Raw genomic sequence first — 17,558 nt, 5'->3', positions numbered from 1 at the left:
CAGCTCCGACTTACATCTCCTCCCAGCCCTAAATCAGAGTCTTCACTATAAACCTGGGCCTCGGCGTGAAGTGCAAGTGAGGCCCTGGCAGTCCAGGATGTGTAGACAGGGCCGCGGGGACCCGGGGCTGAGGAGGCAGCTCAGGAAATAACGTGTTTGCCACACAAATGTGAGGACCTGAGTTTGAGCCCCGGCACCACAAGAGCTGGGAGGCAGAGACGGTTCCCGGGGGGCTCGCCGGGCCAGCTTCAGGGAGATTTGCTCAGAAAATACAATGCAGGGGCCGGCGAGATGACTCAGTGGGTAAAAGCACTTGCCACCAAGTCTGATGACCTGCATGCAATTCCTGGGACTCACATGGTAGAAGAAGAGAACCAGCTCCTCACGCTCTGACCTCTACACGCATACCATTACATGTGTGCACCCGAACACACATAAGAAAAACTAGGGTGGAGAGAGAAGACCCCCAGCCTCTGACCACCACACACACACACACACACACACACACACACGCACGCACGCACACGCATGGTGGGCCTGAGGGTTCTAGGCCCCCGCCTCTCCTTAGCCCAAAAGTTCTTCCGACTCATGATCCTCCTGCCTCAGTTCCCTGAGTGCTAGGACATCCCACTGCACCAGGATCTGCATCTTTACCATCTACTGAGGCTTCTAGAAGCAGGGACAACCACACCACCAGGAAGGAAAGCCCTTAGAGGTTCCCCATGATGAGCCAGCTGGCGGCAGTTGAGACCTTCATGCATGCCTCCCTCCCCCAGTCCTTATGTATGGGTCCCTTGCCTGTCGTAGCAGTGCCGTGGAGGAAGGGCTTATCATGGAGTGTTACTGGAGGCACAGTGGGTCATGCACTGAGCAGTGCCTGGAGACAGTCTGCCACGGTGGAGCTGCTCTGCTCACAGTAGGATAGGTTTTTTTCGTCTCAGTTTTGCAATTCCTCAAGGGCAGAATGAAGTGTGTCTCTGTTAGGCCAACATGTAAGATAGCCCACACAGGTGGTGTCACAGGCCCCCTTACCTACAGGTTCCTCTGCCCCGCCCCTTCCTCCCTCTGACATCCCGAGTCCTACAGGCCTGCCGGAAGCAGGGTGATGAGGTGAACACAGGTGTGCCAGCGTTTGCTGCCTGCTCCCACATCCCTCATGCAGGGCCTCTGCTGACTGTGTTACCGCGTCCCTCACAGGTGGGCGTCGTGAGCGCCTTTGCACAGACCCTGCGGCGCTACACATCCCTCAACCACCTGGCTCAGGCGGCGCGTGCTGTGCTGCAGAACACGTCGCAGATCAACCAGATGCTGAGCGACCTCAACCGCGTGGACTTTGCCAACGTTCAGGTGACTTGGCAGTGCTGTCTGCTGTGCTCCACTGGGTGCTCACTGCGCAGGCTGGCCCACAAACCCACAGCTGCGCTGCAGTGGGCGGCCATCCCTCCCTGGCCTGTACATCGGCAGTGGAAAGCCTGAGGCTGGCTTGTGCCCCACCTGCCCGCCTTGCTGTGGTGCAGATCCGCTTTGTAGCTGGCTTAGCCAGCAGCACTCCTGTCTGCTCACATTCCAAACACTCCCAGCTGCTGGCCCTTGTGTGCCTGACTCTGTCTTGCCAGAAAAGTGCACACCGTGGCAAGGCTGACGCCAGTCTGTCAGCACACACATCTGTGCCCTTGAGGAAGGACCCCTGTGAGGCTCAGTGACACACTCCTGTCGTCACAGCACTCAGGAGACTGAGACAGAAGGTTGGAAGTCTTAGGCCAACCTCTGGGCTTCCTCTTGAGACTCTGTTGATAAGTAAGGAAAGCTGGAGTGAGGTTCAGCGGGCAGAGTCCCGCCTAGCACGCAGGGCTCTATCAGCCCATCAGGTCAGGAGTTCAGGGTCACCCTCGGCTACACCCACAGTGTAAGGCCAGCCTGGGCTACGTGAGAGCCAGCCTCAAGTAAACACAGCAGAGAATCCCCCAGAGCCTCACACACTACTCCTTTCCAGGAGCAGGCCTCGTGGGTGTGCCAGTGTGAGGAGAGCCTGGTGCAGCGTCTGGAGCATGACTTCAAGGTGACCCTGCAGCAGCAGAGCTCGCTGGACCAGTGGGCCAGCTGGCTGGACAACGTGGTCACCCAGGTGCTGAAGCAGCATGCAGGCAGTCCCAGCTTCCCCAAGGCCGCCCGCCAGTTCCTGCTCAAGTGGTCCTTCTACAGGTGAGCTGGGTAGTGGGAGGTGCCACCCCTGAAGTCCACACACCTTCTGGGCCCCTGAGCCTGTAGCAGATAGGGCCGTGTGGGCTGAGGGAGGACTGGAACCCAGCATAGCCTCAGACAACACTGTCTCCTATGGGACCATAGAAAACAACACCTGAAACTTCTGGATGGTGAGCTGGCTTTAGGGCCTTGAAGACTCTAAGATGCAGGGAGAGAGAGCCGGGGAGGGCGGGGACACCTGAGTTCCACTGTCCCCTCAGAGTCACCCTGCCAGGTCTGGCACACCAGGTGCACATCTGTGACAATTAGCCTCAAATACATTAAAACCCTGTGGAAACACAAGAGATGAGACTGGGGGCCAGCAGATCAGAGAACCCCAGGGATGGCGGCGTCCTGGTCAGGGACTAGTGCTGCGACAACATGCTGTGACCACAGCAACTGCGGGGACAGGGTTTCTGTGTCTTAGACATCCAGGTCCATCACTGAGGGAAGTCAGGACAAGAAGTCACACAGAGCAGGAACCTGGAGGAGCTGGTACAGAGACCATGGAGGGTGCCACTTACTGGCTTGCTCAGCCTGCTTTCTTTTCTTGTTTTCTTTTTTTTTTTAAAGTTCATTTATTTATATTTTATGTATGAGTGCTCTGTATGTCTGCCTGCACACCAGAAGAGGGCACCAGATCTCATTATAAATGGTTATGAGTCACCATGTGGTTGCTGGGAACTGAACTCAGGACCTCTGGAAGAGCAGCCAGTGCTCTTAACCACTGAGCCATCTCCAGGCCAAGCCTGCTTTCTTATAGAACCTAGGACCACCAGCCCAGGGATGGCACCACCCACCATGGGCTGGACCCTCCCCCATCAATCACTAAATGAGAAAATGCCCTACAGCTGGATCCCACGGAGGCATTTCCTCAGCGGAGGCTCCTTCCTCTCTGATGACTCCAGCTTGTGTCAGATTGACATGAAATGAGTCAGCAGGGCGGGGCAGAAACTCAGGCTGGGGTTAGAATTGCAGCTCAGGGGAAACGGCTGTTTCTGTGTGAGCTTTTCCTAGGGCGGGTGAGATGCAGCACCAGACTGCTCCCTCAGTCACAGCTACAGGGCCCCTCAACCACATGAGCCACGGGAAACTGGGAAAGTCAACAGGGAAGGGTTCATGGAGTAAAACATGAACTGGCCAAGGTGCTGTTTGCAAGGCTGAGGCAGGGGGATCTAAGTTCAACATGAGCCTGGGCCACAGAATAAGACACTGCCCTTTCCCTAAAAAAGAAAGAAAGAGGCGGGGATGTGAAAGAAGAGAAAAACAGTAGGCGAAGGAGGGGCCTCTGAGCAAGCGTGACCCCAAGCGAGCAGCCGGCACAACAGCCCGCGCCTGTAATGTCCGTGCTGAGGTGGGATGGAAGGTACCCCAGGGCTCCCTGACCACCAAGTCACCAAGCCCAGGTGCAGACAAACCCATCTCAAACGAGGCAGACGGAGCTGGAGAGATGCCCAGCAGCAGCTGCTCTGGAGTCCCAGCACGCACATGGGGCTCCCAGCTGTAACTGCAGTTCCAGGCAGTGGCCTCCTGGGGCGCTGCATCCTCAGGGTGCGCTTACAGGCAGGCAACATGATTTAAAAAAAAAAAAAAAGAGGTGTCTGTCAATCACCATAGGAGGACAAAACAAGATAGTCCATGACAAATCTAGATTTCACCAATACCTAGCCACAAGCCCAGCCCTACAAAAATACTAGAAGGAAAACTCCACCCCAAGGAAGATGGCTACACCAACAAAAACACAATTGGTGATCTCATAAAGCAAATCCTGAAGAAGAAAAAAATGCACACATTAACATCACCAACGATGAAAACTAAGTTAACAGGAGACAGCAACCACTGGTCATTAACATCCCTTAAATGTAAATGGACCCAACTCACCCATAAAAAAGCACAGGCTAACAGATTGGATACGAAAACAGAATCCATCCCTCTTCTGCATACAAGAAATGCATCTCAACCTCAAAGACAGACATCGTCTCAGAGTAAAAGGTTGGGAAAAATATACCAATCAAATGGACCTAAGAAACAAGCTGGTGTAGCTATCCTAATATCTAACAAAATAGACTTCAAGCTAAAATCAGTCAAAAGAGACAAAGAAGGACATTTCATATTAGTCACAGGAAAAATCCATCAGGAGGAAATTTCAATACTGAACATCTATGCCCCAAATACAAGGGCACCCTCATATGTCAAAGAAACACTTCTAAAGCTTAAATCATACATTAAACCACACACACTAATAGTGGGAGACTTCAACACTCCCCTCTCACCACTGGACAGGTCAAGCAGACAAAAAATGAACAGAGAAATAAGAGGACTAACAGATGTTATGACTCCAATGGACTTAACAGACATCTATAGAGTATTCCATCCAAACAGAAAAGAATATACCTTCTTCTCAGCACCTCATGGAACCTTCTCAAAAACTGACCACATACTCGGTAACAAAACAAGCCTCAACAAATACAAAAAAATTGGAATAACCCAATGTACCTTATCAGATCACCATGATTTAAAACTAGAAGTCAACAGCAATACCAATTCCAGAAAACCAACAAACACATGGAAATTAAACAATGCTCACCTGGATCAAGAGAGAAATAAAGGGGGAAATTAAAGACTTCTTGAAATTCAGTGAAAATGACCACACAACATACCCAAATATATGGGACACAATGAAATCAATGTTAAGAAGCAAGTTCATAGCACTAAATGCCTACATAAAGAAGCTGGAAAAATTCCACACTAGTGAATTAATAGAACGTTTGAAAACTTTAGAACAAAAAGAAGCAAACTCACCTAAGAGAACTAACTAGATGTCAGTAAATAACCAACTTGAGAGCTAAAATCAACAAAACAGAAACAAAGAAAACAATACAAAAAATCAATGAGACAAAGAGTGGGTTCTTCCAGAAAATCAACAAAATAGACAAACCTTTATCCAAACTAACCAAAAGGCAGAGAGAGAATATCCAAATTAACAAAATCAGAAATAAAAAGGGGGACATAACAACAGACACGGAGGAAATACAGGGGATATTCAGGTCATATTTTGAAAACCTGTACTCCACAAAATTGGAAAACTTAAAGGAAATGGACAACTTTCTGGATAAATATCACCAAAATTAAGTCAAGATCAGATAAGCAAATTAAACCTATAAGTGCTGAAGAAATAGAAACAGTCATCAAAAGTCTCCCAACAAAAAAAAGCCCACGACCAGATGGTTTCAGGTCAGAATTCTAAAAGACTTTCAAAGAAGAACTAATACCAATACTCCTCAAATTATTCCACACCATAGAAACAGAGGGAACACTGCCAAACTCTTTTTATGAGGCCACAATTACCCTGATACCCAAACCACAGAAAGACAATACTAAGAAAGAGAATCACAGACCAATCTCACTCAAAAACATTGATGTAAAAATACTAAATAAATAAATGGGCTGGAGAGATGGCTCAACGGTTAAGAGCATTGCCTACTCTTCCAAAGGTCCTGAGTTCAATTCCCAGCAACCACATGGTGGCTCACAACCATCTGTAATGAGGTCTGGTGCCCTCTTCTGGCCTTCAGGCATACACGCAGAAAAAATATAATAAATAAATATATATTTTTAAAAAAATACTAAATAAAATACTGGCAAATCAAATCCAAGAACACATCAGAACCATCACCCACCATGATCAAGTCGGCTTCATCCCACAGAAGCAGGGATAGTTCAACATACGAAAATCTGTCACCATAATCCACCACAGAAATGAGCTGAAAAATAAAAACCACATGATCATCTCACTAGATGCCGAAAAACCATTTGATAAAATACAATATCCCTTCATGATAAAGGCCATGGAGAGAGCAGGGATACAAGGAACATACCTAGACATAATTAAGGCAATATACAGCAAGCCAACAACCAACATCAAACTAAATGGAGAGAAACTCCCAGTGATTCCACTGAAATCAGGAACAAGACAAGGTTGTCCACTCTCTCCATACCTATTCAATATAGTTCTTAAGGTCCTAGCTAGAGCAATAAGACACCAAAGGGGATACAAATTGGAAAAGAAGTCAAACTCTCACTGTTTGCTGATGATATGATAGTTTACATAAGTGATCCCAAAAATTCTACCAAGGAACTTCTACAACTCATAAACACTTTCAGCAATGTAGTAGGATATGAGGTTAACTCAAAAAAATCAGTAGCCCTCCTGTACACAGTTGATCAAAGGGCTAGGAAGAAATCAGAGAATTAACACCCTTCACAATAGCCACAAATAGCATAAAATATCTCAGAGTAACTTTAACCAAACAAGTGGAAGACTTGTATGACAAGAACTTTAAATCTTTGAAGAAGACACCAGAAAGTGAAAAGATCTCCCATGCTCTTGGGTAGGCAGAATTAACATAGTAAAAATGGCAATCTTACCAAAATCAATTTACAGATTCAATGCAATGCCCATCAAAATCCCAGCAAAATTCTTCAAAGACCTCGAAAGAAGGGTACTCAACTTCATTTGGAAAAATCAAAACACCCAGGATAGCCAGAACAATCCTGGGCAATAAAAGAACTTCTGGAGGCATCACAATCCCTGACTTCAAACTCTACTACAGAGCTACAGTACTGAAAACAACCTGGTATTGGCATAAGAACAGACAGGAGGACCAATGGAATTGAATAGAAGACCCAGATATCAATCCACACATCTTCAAACACCTGATATTTAATAAAAAAGCAAAACATATCAAATGGAAAAAGAAAGCATATTTAACAAGTGGTGTTGGCATAACTGGATATCAACATGTAGAAGAATGAAAATAGACCCATATCTATCACCATGCACAGAACTCAAGTCCAAATGGATCAAAGACCTCAACATAAAGCCAGCCACACTGAACCTTATAGAAGAGAAAGTGGGAAGTACACTTGAATGCATTGGCGCAGGGAACCACTTCCAAAATAGAACCCCAGCAGCACAGACACTGAGAGAAACAATTAATAAATGGGACCTCCTGAAACTGAAAAGCTTCTGTAAAGCAAAGGACATGGTCAACAAGACAAAACGACAGCCTACAGAATGGGAAAAGATCTTCACTAACCCCACATCAGACAGAGGTCTGATCTCCAAAATATACAAAAAATTCAAGAAATTGGACACCAATAGATCACATAATCCAATAAAACAAATGGAGTACAGACCTAAACAGAGAACTCTCAACAGAGGAATCTAAAATGGCTGAAAGACACTTAAGGAAATGTTCAACATCCTTAGTCATCAGAGAAATGCAAATCAAAACAACTCTGAGATTCCATCTTACACCCATAAGAATGGCCAAGGTCAAAAACACTGATGACAACTTATGCTGGAGAGGTTGTGGGGAAAAGGGAACACTTCTGCATTGCTGGTGGGAGTGCAAGCTGGTACAGCCCCTTTGGATGTCAGTGTGGCAATTTCTCAAAAAAATTGGAAACAACCTTCCTCAAGACCCAAAATTAAACAAATGCAACAGGGACTGGAGAGATGGCTCAGTGGTTAAAAGCATTGCCTTCTCTTCCAGAGGTCCTGAGTTCAATTCCCAGGAACCACATGGTGGCTCACAACCATCTATAATGAGGTTGGTGCCCTCTTCAGTCATACACGCAGGAAGAATATTGTGTACATAATAAATAAATAATTTTTTTTAAAAAAAAGACTCACTTTTGGGTATCCAAAGGATGCTCAATCGTGCCACAAGGACATGTGCTCAACTATGTTCATAGCAGCTTTGTTTGTCATAGCCAGAACCTGGAAACAACCTAAATTCCCCTCAATCAAAGAATGGATAAGAACAATGTGGTACATTTATACAATGGAGTACTACGCAGCAGAAAAAAATAACGACAGCTTGAATTTGGCAGGAAAATGGATGGAGCTAGAAAACATTATTTCGAGTGAGGTAACCCAGACACAGAAAGACAGTTATCGCATGTACTCACTCATAAGTGGTTTTTAAACATAAAACAAAGAAAGCCAGCCCACAAACCACATTTCCAGAGAACTTAGACAACAATGTGGACACTAAGAGAGACTTACATAGATCTAATCTATATGGGAAGTAGAGAGTATAAAAAGACAAGATCTCCTGAAATTGGGAGCATAGGGACCTTGGGGGATGATGAAGGGGGAAGGGGAGAGGCAGGGAGGGGAGCAGAGAAAAATGCAGAGCTCAATAAATATTAATTTAAAAAGTAGGTGCCTATGTGTGGCGCAAGCCTTTAATCCCAGCACTTAGGAGGCAGGAGAATCTCTGAGTTTGAAGCCTGCCTGGTCTACGGAGCGAGAGAGAGAGACAGACAGACAGATGTATTATTTATTTATTTGTTTGTTTGTTTATTTATTTATTTATTTTGGTTTTTCGAGACAGGGTTTCTCTGTGGCTTTGGAGCCTGTCCCGGAACTAGCTCTGTAGACCAGGCTGGCCTCGAACTCACAGAGATCTGCCTGCCTCTGCCTCCCTAGTGCTGGCATTAAAGTGTGCGCCACCACCGCCCGGTGTAAATATATTTTTTAAAAAAGTTAAAAACAAAGCAGAAAGGTGACAGTGAAGCACTGGGGTTGCTGCCTTCTACCCACCCATGTCCCCCTCCTTCCCTGTGTGTTTTTGGGGGTGGGCAGGCATCCCCCGCCTGTGGAGGCTCTCCTGGGGACCTTGAGACCTCCTGGGGCCGTCCTTACAGTGCTTGGCTCCAGGCTCAGAGCTTTCTCTGTCTCTGCCCCCAGCTCCATGGTGATCCGGGACCTGACCCTTCGCAGTGCCGCCAGCTTTGGCTCCTTCCACCTCATCCGGCTGCTGTATGATGAGTACATGTTCTACCTGGTGGAGCACCGTGTGGCTCAGGCCACTGGGGAGACGCCCATTGCTGTCATGGGCGAGGTGAGACAGATCCAACCAGATCCCCTCATGCTGGCTCAGGTCTTGCAAAGCCCCTGGAATTCTCCACAAAGTAGCTCACGCCTGTCTGTAACTCCATCTGCCGGGCATCCAGCATCCTCTTCTGGCCTCTGTAGGTATTGCACACACACACACATAGTCTAAAGGCAAAGAAATGAAGCCATGCTTGTAGTTTGTTCAGGCCGGCATCAGGACCCCCAAGAACACTGTGTCACTCTGCCCAGTAGTCTCGAGTCACCCCCAGGACCCGGCAGAGGCAGCTCTGGCTATGTCACGGGGGGTTGACTGACATCTCAGGCCCCTCCCTTCTCTTACAGTTTAATGATCTGGCCTCCCTGTCGCTGACCCTGCTGGACAAAGGTGGGTGTGTGCCCTGGCTCGCTCCCTTGCACGTGACTATGAGCAGAGCAACTGTGACAGCCTCTGGGGTGGGTTGGGGACCCCAGGAACTGGAGTGCAGGTGATGGGAATCCTGGCCATTTGTTGTGGCCCCTGTGGCGCCCTGTAATAGCTCAATGGGGTGTGAGAAGAGTTCATTGCTGGCCAGACTGGGTAGCACCCAGGAGACCCTGGTGCGCCTAGATGGTCAGGCAGGACGTGGGGGTGCACCCGGTTGGTCAGGCAGGACATGGGGTGCACCCGCATGGTCAGGCAGGATGTGGGGTGCACCCGCATGGTCAGGCATTATGTGGGGTGCACCCGCATGGTCAGGCATTACATGGGGTGCACCCAGATGGTCAGGCAGGATGCAGGGTACACCCGGATGGTCAGGCAGGACGCGGGGTACACCCAGATGGTCAGGCAGGACGTGGGGGTGCACCCGCATGGTCAGGCAGGATGTGGGGTGCACCTGCATGGTCAGGCATTACATGGGGTGCACCCGCATGGTCAGGCATTACATGGGGTGCACCCGCATGGTCAGGCATTACGTGGGGTGCACCCGGATGGTCAGGCATTACGTGGGGTGCACCCGCATGGTCAGGCATTACGTGGGGTGCACCTGCATGGTCAGGCATTACGTGGAGTGCACCCGGATGGTCAGGCAGGACGCGGGGTGCCCCCGGATGGTCAGGCAGGATGCGGGGTACACCCGGATGGTCAGGCAGGACGTGGGGGTACACCCGCATGGTCAGGCAGGATGTGGGGTGCACCCGCATGGTCAGGCAGGATGTGGGGGTAGGTGGAAAGTCTTACAGGCCACTGTGTTCTTACTGTCCCTTCTGTCCCCTCACCCCTGCAGAGGACATTGGGGATGGACGCAGCAGTGAGGCAAATGTGGATGGCCGCAGCCTGGGCGAACCTCTGGTGAAACGGGAACGGAGTGACCCCAATCACCCACTACAGGGCATCTAGCCCCTTCCCTGGCACCTTCCACGCGCTTCCGGAAGGCGTCGCCTGGCCCTCCAGGGATCTGGACTCAGCCTCTCACACTAGTGCCTCTTAGACAATGCCATGTTTACTGTGACCCACGGTGCCCACCCCAGAGGCCAGAGACTGTGGGGAATGCTGGTGGCCGCTCAAGCTGCCCACACCCTGCTAAGGTATCCCCAGGAGATACAGGGATCCATCTGTCCCTTGTCCCAGCACCTTCCCTGCTCCATGTACAAGTTGTGAGGCATATCCCTCCAAATAGACCCAGCCGCCCCCATGGCTTTTCCACTCAGCTGCTCTCAACTTAGACCACCATTTCAAAGAAAACCTAACCCTCGCTGGGCACTGACCCCGTGCTCTGTTCCATGCACCTCATGGCCTCTCGTGGACAGGCGAGGCCTCAGGTGCAGGCCCTGGCCCTAGATGGATCACAGATGCTAAGACATCCTGTCTTACCCTGGACAGGTCCAAGTCCAAGAAGAAAACAGGCTCCGTGTTCGGCCCACCTGTGTCAGCCTGTCAAACTGTCCAGCTCAAGGTCGACACCACACTAGCCCAGGGCCGGGTCTAGGCTGGGTTTGCCCAATTGGCCGCAGCGGTCAGCACCATGTCCACACCTCCCGGCAGCATCCTGCAACCTGTGTACACCACAGTGCCTGGGTCCCTGAAGTCTTCCAGACAACACCCCAAACAAGTTATGCTGCCTTCTCTGGCCTGTGGCTGACCCCTTCTCAACCCCAGACCCCAAAATCTCTGGGGACGAATGCTCACCAAGGCTGTGTGGGCCCTGAGTTCTAGACGCCCAGCACGTGGCCGTGCCACCTCACCACAGTTGCCATGATGGGAATTCTGCCCCAAACACAAGCTCCTCCCACAACCTAGGAAGCGCCTCGTGAAATACAATAGTTTTCCTCTTTTTGAAAAAAATGTTTCCCCAATAGTTTTGTGCCGTAATTGTTCTTGGAAAGTTCTTGTGAATGTGTCCATTACAACACACCCAGAGTCTGTCTGTCTTCATTCACGCGGCGCTGGTCACGTGGAGCCTTCAGAGTGGCTCTCAAGGACGGTATCCTGGGGACATGGTGCTGGCCAGGCCCGCCCTCTTGTGGAAACCAATACACACCGGTGTTTTGCCTTGCACTGTGTTGTCCTTTGTCGGGTAGGTGGGTCACCTGTGCTCCAGTCTCAGGGGATCATGTAGGTACCCCCAAAACACCTTGCTTTGGGCAACCAGCCCCCTGCACTGGCCAGCTGGCTCGCCAGAGAGAGGAGGCCGAGCCCTTTGACCACTGGGTCTCTTGCTTCCAGGAGTGACAGGCTGGTGACCCTAGCAAGGTCAGCCCCGAGCTGGTGACAGCAGGACACAAGCTTGCATGGGGTGGCCCTTCCAGACACAACAGAATAAATACACGCTCTTGTCCCCGGCACCGGACAGGAACCTCTTAGGGCTTTGTCTGTGCTGTGGTGGGCTCAAATGTCGGCTCTCCTAGGGATTTGGGGTGAGTATGTATCCCAGAAGTGGCTCTGTCCATGGAGAGCTTTTCAGGGTGGAACTTAGGCTCCTGGGGTGGCCCCTGTTCCTTACAGGACACCCCAGGAAGGTAGACATATGACCCCCAAACCGCTGCTCAGGGGCCAGGTCCACACATCTGAGACAGCATGCTTCAGCCAGCCCAGACCCTCTAGTCCAGGAAGGGAGCCCTGGGGAATCCCCAATGGGGACAGAGGTGACATCTTAGTCCCTTCTCTGGCTGCTGTGACAAAACCAACCAGCAAAAGTGACCGAAGGCTGGGTTTGATGTGGCTCACAGAATGCAGCCAGGCATGCAGGAAGGCGTGGTGGCAGGCAGGAGCATGAGGTGGCATCTGGGCTCTCAGCTGGCTGAAGCCTGCTTCACACTTAGTGTGTGCGCGTGTGCGTTGTGTGTGCGGTGTGTGAAGGTTCAAGGATAGTTTTTGGGAGTCAGTCTCTCATCCTCATGTGGGTCTCAGGAATTGAACTTAGGTCATCTGGCCTGGCAGCAAGCACCCTTACCCACTGAGCCATCTCGCCGGCCCATTTCACACCAGAACTCTCCAGACTGTCCAGCAGGAACCCATACAGCCCTTCATTCCTCCTGGGGAACAGGCTCAGACCATCCTCGTCTCCCACTGAAGCGGCAAAGCCAAGTCAGAAACTCGATGTGGCCCGAGGAGAGCGGCTCCCAGTCTCCCCTGAGGAGAGCGGGCCCCTAGCCTCCCCTGAGGAAAGCAGCTCCCAGCCTCTCGGCCCCCAGCCTCCCCTGAGGAAAGCTGCCCCCAGCCTCCCCTGAGGAAAGCAGCTCCCAGCCTCCCCTGAGGAGAGCGGCCCCCAGCCTCCCTCAGAGTCAGGCGTGCTCTGTGAGCGGTAAGGGAATGGAGGCTTCTGAGACAGGGTCACACTGGGGTCCACGACCCATCAGGACCCAGGCAGGGACACTGGCAAGACTGAGGGTGCTGGGACCTCATACAGAAAGCCTCTGGGAGGCCCTGTGAGCACAGCAGGCTGCACACCATTTCCATGCTGTCCCAAGAAGGACGGGCTCACTGGAATGAAGATACGATGGCTGGAATACCAACAGCCACCTTGGGCCTCTAGACGGAAGTCCCTTGGTAGGGATAAGATGGAAGCCTGGCTCTTCTGTGTCTTAGTCACTGTGTGGTCACTCGGAGACACCGTGACAAAGGCAGCTTTACTCAGGAGGCAGAGGCAGGCGAATTTCTGTGAGTTCGAGGCCAGCCTGGTCTACAACAGCTAGTTCCAGCACAGGTTCCAAGGCTACAGAGAAACCCCGTCTCGAAGGGGGGAAAAAAAAAAAAACAGAAAAAAAACTTGATTAATAAACAAGATGCACACTCCCAGGGAAACATTCTTTTCCTGAAGCATGCCCTTGCCCCTGGTTCTCCTCCCATCTCTGGCTGGTGTGTGTCTCCATCCCTGGGTCCCACTCCAGGCCCTGCCCCACCCCCACCCCCTTTAGGGATAGCGGTATCCACTCTCAGGAAAGCTGGGCTTGCCAGCACCTGGCTCTCAGCAGCAGCACACAGAAATTCAAAAATGCCAGATGCCGGGCGGTGGTGGCGCACGCCTTTAATCCCAGCACTCGGGAGGCAGAGGCAGGCGGATCTCTGTGAGTTCGAGACCAGCCTGGTCTACAAGAGATAGTTCCAGGACAGGCTCCAAAGCCACAGAGAAACCCTGTCTCGAAAAAAAAAAAAAAAGAAAGAAAGAAAAGAAATGCCAGAGACTCTTGGAGTGGTGGAAGGGGTGGGGTGGCACGGGTGTGGCATTGCCATTCAGACACTCAAAGGACCGGCAGCTGGGCATCGCCCTTCAGCCGAGTGTCTCCCCTTCCTGTTTTGTGGGGCAAGCTCACGGGGAGTTTAAAGCACTAATCGGCCCCGAATGGTGTGTGATGTGGAAGGCACAGGAGGACGTTGGAGGAGGTCTCTGGCTGAAACTGGAAGTAGGTGATGCCCACCGAGCCCCACCCCCACCGGCACTGTCTCCATCCCTGTGGTGCTGGAATCATCTGGCTGCAGCTTTTATCTTCAAAGAGAGGGACTCACTATGTAGCTGGAACTATGTAGCTCAGGCTGGCCTCAAACTCCCAGAGCGCCACCAGTCCCTGCCTCCCGCGTGCTGGTCTTGAAGCTGCAGATTTCCTTGAGTTCCTGACCTCCTGCTCCCACTTAGCTCTGTGGTGCTGGGGGTGCCTGCCAGTCAAAGGTCTCCCCACTGCGCCCCAGCCCCTTCATCTTTTATCTCAACTGGCACTTCATTGGGGGAGCTTCCTGGGGGTCCCCCAGCCCAATGAGAAGCACTTCCATGCCTTACGGTGTTCCCCACCCAGGATTCCCAGCTCTTGTGCGCCATCGCTCTACAGTCAAACAGCCATATCTCCCAATCCCGTCACCCCTGTGCTTAGCCAGCACTGGAGGCGGGGAGGTGCCAGGAGATGGCGGTCTCTCTTCACAGCGGAATTAAGGTGGGCTGCTCAGCGGGCAGAACGTTTACCCATACCCAGGACCCCCGGAGCTCAGGCACAGGACCTGTCAACCCAGCACTCCACAGGTAGAGGCAGAAAGATTAGGAGTTCAAGGCCATTCTCAACTCAGGAGGTCTGAGGCCAGTCTGGGCTACAAGAGACCTGTCTGAAAAAAGAAAAGCAAACTGGGCATGGTGGTACATGCCTTGGGGAGTCTAATCCCTGTAAATTCCAGGCCAAGCCAGGGCTACACACTGAGACCCTATCTCAAGAGAGAATGACAGCCATGTGGGACAGCAGTCTCGGGCTTGAGCACAACAGAGCAGGGGGTATGGAGTCAGAGGACTGCTCTGTAGAGCTGGCTCTCTCCACCTTCACACAGGTCTGGTCTGGGGATTCCTGGAGACAGACACTCTTCTGGCACCCTCAGCTTTTTGGGAAAAGCTCCCACAGCGCAGCACCCTCCCCCACAGCCTATGCCTGCCCCACAAACAAGCCAGTGGCTCTGGCAGTCATGTCCCCCATGACACGGATGTCAGCAATCACACCGAGGTTGAACCCAGCTCCCCAGATACTCCATAGCCCCAAATAGCAGCAATAACCTCCCCGTGATCCCTCATGGGGACACGAGGTGTGGACAACTGGCGGGAGTGGGGGAGAGCCACCTTCCAGGACCTCCCTTGCGCACTGTGTGGCTCTGGGCAGGTGTCCACCGCTCTCTGGACTACCAAGGGAACATACAAGGGACACCTCCGCAGCACTAGGGTTACAGCAGTGAACCACCACGAGTGCTTCATGTAACACTGTGGGTGGAGCTCAGGGCCTGTGTGTAGCAACTGAGCCCAAGCTACTGAGCCCTAAGTACTTTACCAACTGAACCCCAACACCCCACCCTACTGAGGTACAGTCCAACCCCTATGTCCTCATTTCTTTTAGACTGGGCTGTCCTTTGTGGCCCCGAATGACCTCCATCTCCCCTGTCCCAGCCTCCTGAATGCAGGGTAAGAGTTCAGGGTCAACCCTGACCTGAGGTTCCCGGCTGAACTCCGAAGGCATCTGGCAACTGCCAGGTCCTCCTGGCCTCGCCGTGCAGTCTGAGCAGCACACACAGCAGAGATCAAATCGCTTTAATTGGGGGCAGCTCCCGGGTCCAGCCTGGGTCCTGTGGCAGCAGGGCCAGCGGGTCCAGCCAGGCCCGCGGTCTGCCTGTGTCTGCCACCTGGTTTCCCTTTCTTGGTGGATGCGGTAGTCTTCTTCCCCAACTGATCAGACTGCAGGCTGGGGGCCACGTCAGTGACAGGGACCCCCACATGGGGCAGCGGCTCATCATCTAGGGCCTTGAAGCTGAAAACATAATCCACACTCGCCACAGCATCCAAGACCTCAGGGACGCCATAGTCGAAGGACAGTAGCTCATCCGGCAGGTGCAGGGAGCGGATGTCAGCTGAGCAATCGTCCCCACCGCCACCACTGTCTCGTGGGCCAGGCCCAGAGCCCCTGCGCAGGGCTGCCTCTGGCTCAGTGCCACCAGGGAGACAATCGAAAAGTTTCATGGCATCTTCTAGAAGGACCTTGTCCGGAAGGAAGAACGCTCGGGCCACCTCAGGAGGCATGGTCCCACCCGAGCCCACTGGGGTGTCATCCTCCGTCCCGACCACCTTGGGCTCCACAGGCCCAGAAGGGAACTGCAGACCCGGCCTGGCCACAGCATTGCCCTGCAGCTCCCTGGGGGCTTCGATGGGCCTCACGGTCACCTGGGGCCCTGGGAACTGGCTGGCATGGCCACTGAGATGGCCATAGGGCCCAGGTGGCAGGCCAGGTGCTGTGGGGACAGTGATGAGCAAGGAAGACGGCTTAGTCTCTTTGGGGGCTGGGAGGGGTGCCAGGCCGTCTCTAAGCATCTCCATGAAATTGAGGGGCCCTCCGTCCCCCACAAAGCCCAGTGCCTCGGGACCAGGCTCCTCAGGTGGAAGGTAGTGTGTGAGGTACTGCGGCCCGCCAGGAGCCGGCTGGTAGTGGGGGTAGAGAGGAGGCGGAGGCCCTGGAGCCTTGAGGTAGGATGGGGCCTCCAGCACGTAGCCGCCAGACAAGGTGGGACCCCCAGCCACTGCCACCTTGTACAGAGATGACTGGCCGAAGTCAGAGGGGGCCCACTCGATCCGGTAGATGCGAGGGTCGAAGAAGCAGCCACAGGGAGCCATCTGGAAACCTGTAGGCAGTAGACACCCTGAGTGTCCATGTGGAAACCAGGCCATGGCATGGGGGCACAGAGGACATAGCCCTCACCTCGAAAGTGCCTTGCATATATACTGGCTTTGATCAGTAGTCATCTGGGGACTTGTGGGGGCACGACACTCTGGAACTGTTGGGGTGACTTCTATTCTTAGGGGACCCGCGACCTGAGCTTGTGAGTGGCTGGGCCTTGCGGAAAGCCTTACCTAGGTGCAGCTGTTGTCACCAAGGCAAGCTTCGGCCTGGTCTCTAGTGTCACAGGGGTTAGTATGGGGGGATGTCTGGGGTACAGAGGCGGCCCAAGGTCGGGGCGCTGGCCAGTACCTGCTGGAGGCCCTGAAAGAGCATCCTGGTCTGCGGGAGTCTGATAGAGCAAGCTGGCGCTGCCTGTGGACAAAAGCAGCCGGTGGGTGGGACGGAGCCGGGCCCCAGGGCCATCAATGCCCCGCCCACCACTATCATCATACCTATGGTGGGAAGGGGTTCAGGGACAGCTGGCACCTCGGTGCCCTCCAGGCCCCGTGGGCCGAAGCCTTCCTGGGGTATGGATGGGGGGTAAAGGGTTTTGGGTTGCTGCATGGGGGAGACAGGCCACCCCGGGGGGCGCCGGGTGGCAGCAGAGGCACCTTGGGGACAGAGTCCCACTGGGTTCTGTTTGCCCTGTTGCTAAGTGGAGGGTTCCAGGTCAGGGTGGGCACACCACCCAGGTTCCAGGGTGGGGGTGGACAGGACGGTGACTCCCTCCACTCCCTGGGCAGACACACCCTGGGCCAGG

At 52.7% G+C, this 17,558-nt stretch overlaps 2 protein-coding genes across 3 annotated transcripts in view; one reads left to right on the top strand and one right to left on the bottom strand.

Annotated features, from left to right (window-relative positions):
• The window catches only part of Rfx2 (regulatory factor X2), a 61,319-nt gene extending 49,687 nt beyond the window's left edge, over nt 1-11,632 (top strand). For both annotated transcript variants that reach the window (XM_041669905.1, XM_041669904.1), the window contains 5 exons: nt 1,198-1,347; nt 1,994-2,202; nt 9,002-9,155; nt 9,491-9,533; nt 10,414-11,632. In XM_041669905.1, coding sequence (XP_041525839.1) covers nt 1,198-1,347; nt 1,994-2,202; nt 9,002-9,155; nt 9,491-9,533; nt 10,414-10,526 — 669 coding nt within the window. In that variant the 3' untranslated portion in view covers nt 10,527-11,632. The remainder of the gene's footprint in view (nt 1-1,197; nt 1,348-1,993; nt 2,203-9,001; nt 9,156-9,490; nt 9,534-10,413) is intronic.
• Nucleotides 11,633-15,662: 4,030 nt separating this feature from the next.
• Prr22 (proline rich 22) lies at nt 15,663-17,379 on the bottom strand. The gene is made up of 3 exons (XM_041669973.1): nt 17,251-17,379; nt 17,108-17,170; nt 15,663-16,760 (listed from the first exon to the last, which is right to left on the bottom strand). The coding sequence occupies exons 1-3, from the start codon at nt 17,360-17,362 to the stop codon at nt 15,679-15,681; spliced, it is 1,257 nt and encodes a 418-aa protein (XP_041525907.1). The 5' UTR covers nt 17,363-17,379; the 3' UTR covers nt 15,663-15,678.
• Nucleotides 17,380-17,558: the final 179 nt, after the last annotated feature.

This window comes from Microtus oregoni, unplaced genomic scaffold (genome assembly GCF_018167655.1).
Source record: "Microtus oregoni isolate MIOR12 unplaced genomic scaffold, Mior012 000019F_ref0000042, whole genome shotgun sequence".
In the NCBI taxonomy this organism is placed as follows: domain Eukaryota; kingdom Metazoa; phylum Chordata; class Mammalia; order Rodentia; family Cricetidae; genus Microtus; species Microtus oregoni.
Note: the sequence above shows the minus strand (reverse complement) of the source record. Positions and strands in the feature narration are given on the sequence as shown.

Bases quoted from the DNA above. Each gene is read 5' to 3' on its own strand.
- Prr22 (XM_041669973.1), bottom strand. From the start codon at position 17,362: ATGCAGCAACCCAAAACCCTTTACCCCCCATCCATACCCCAGGAAGGC. The intron at 17,171-17,250 runs GTATGATGATAG...TTTTGTCCACAG, and splicing joins TGAACCCCTTCCCACCATAG to GCAGCGCCAGCTTGCTCTAT. The intron at 16,761-17,107 runs GTACTGGCCAGC...TACTGCCTACAG, and splicing joins TCTTTCAGGGCCTCCAGCAG to GTTTCCAGATGGCTCCCTGT.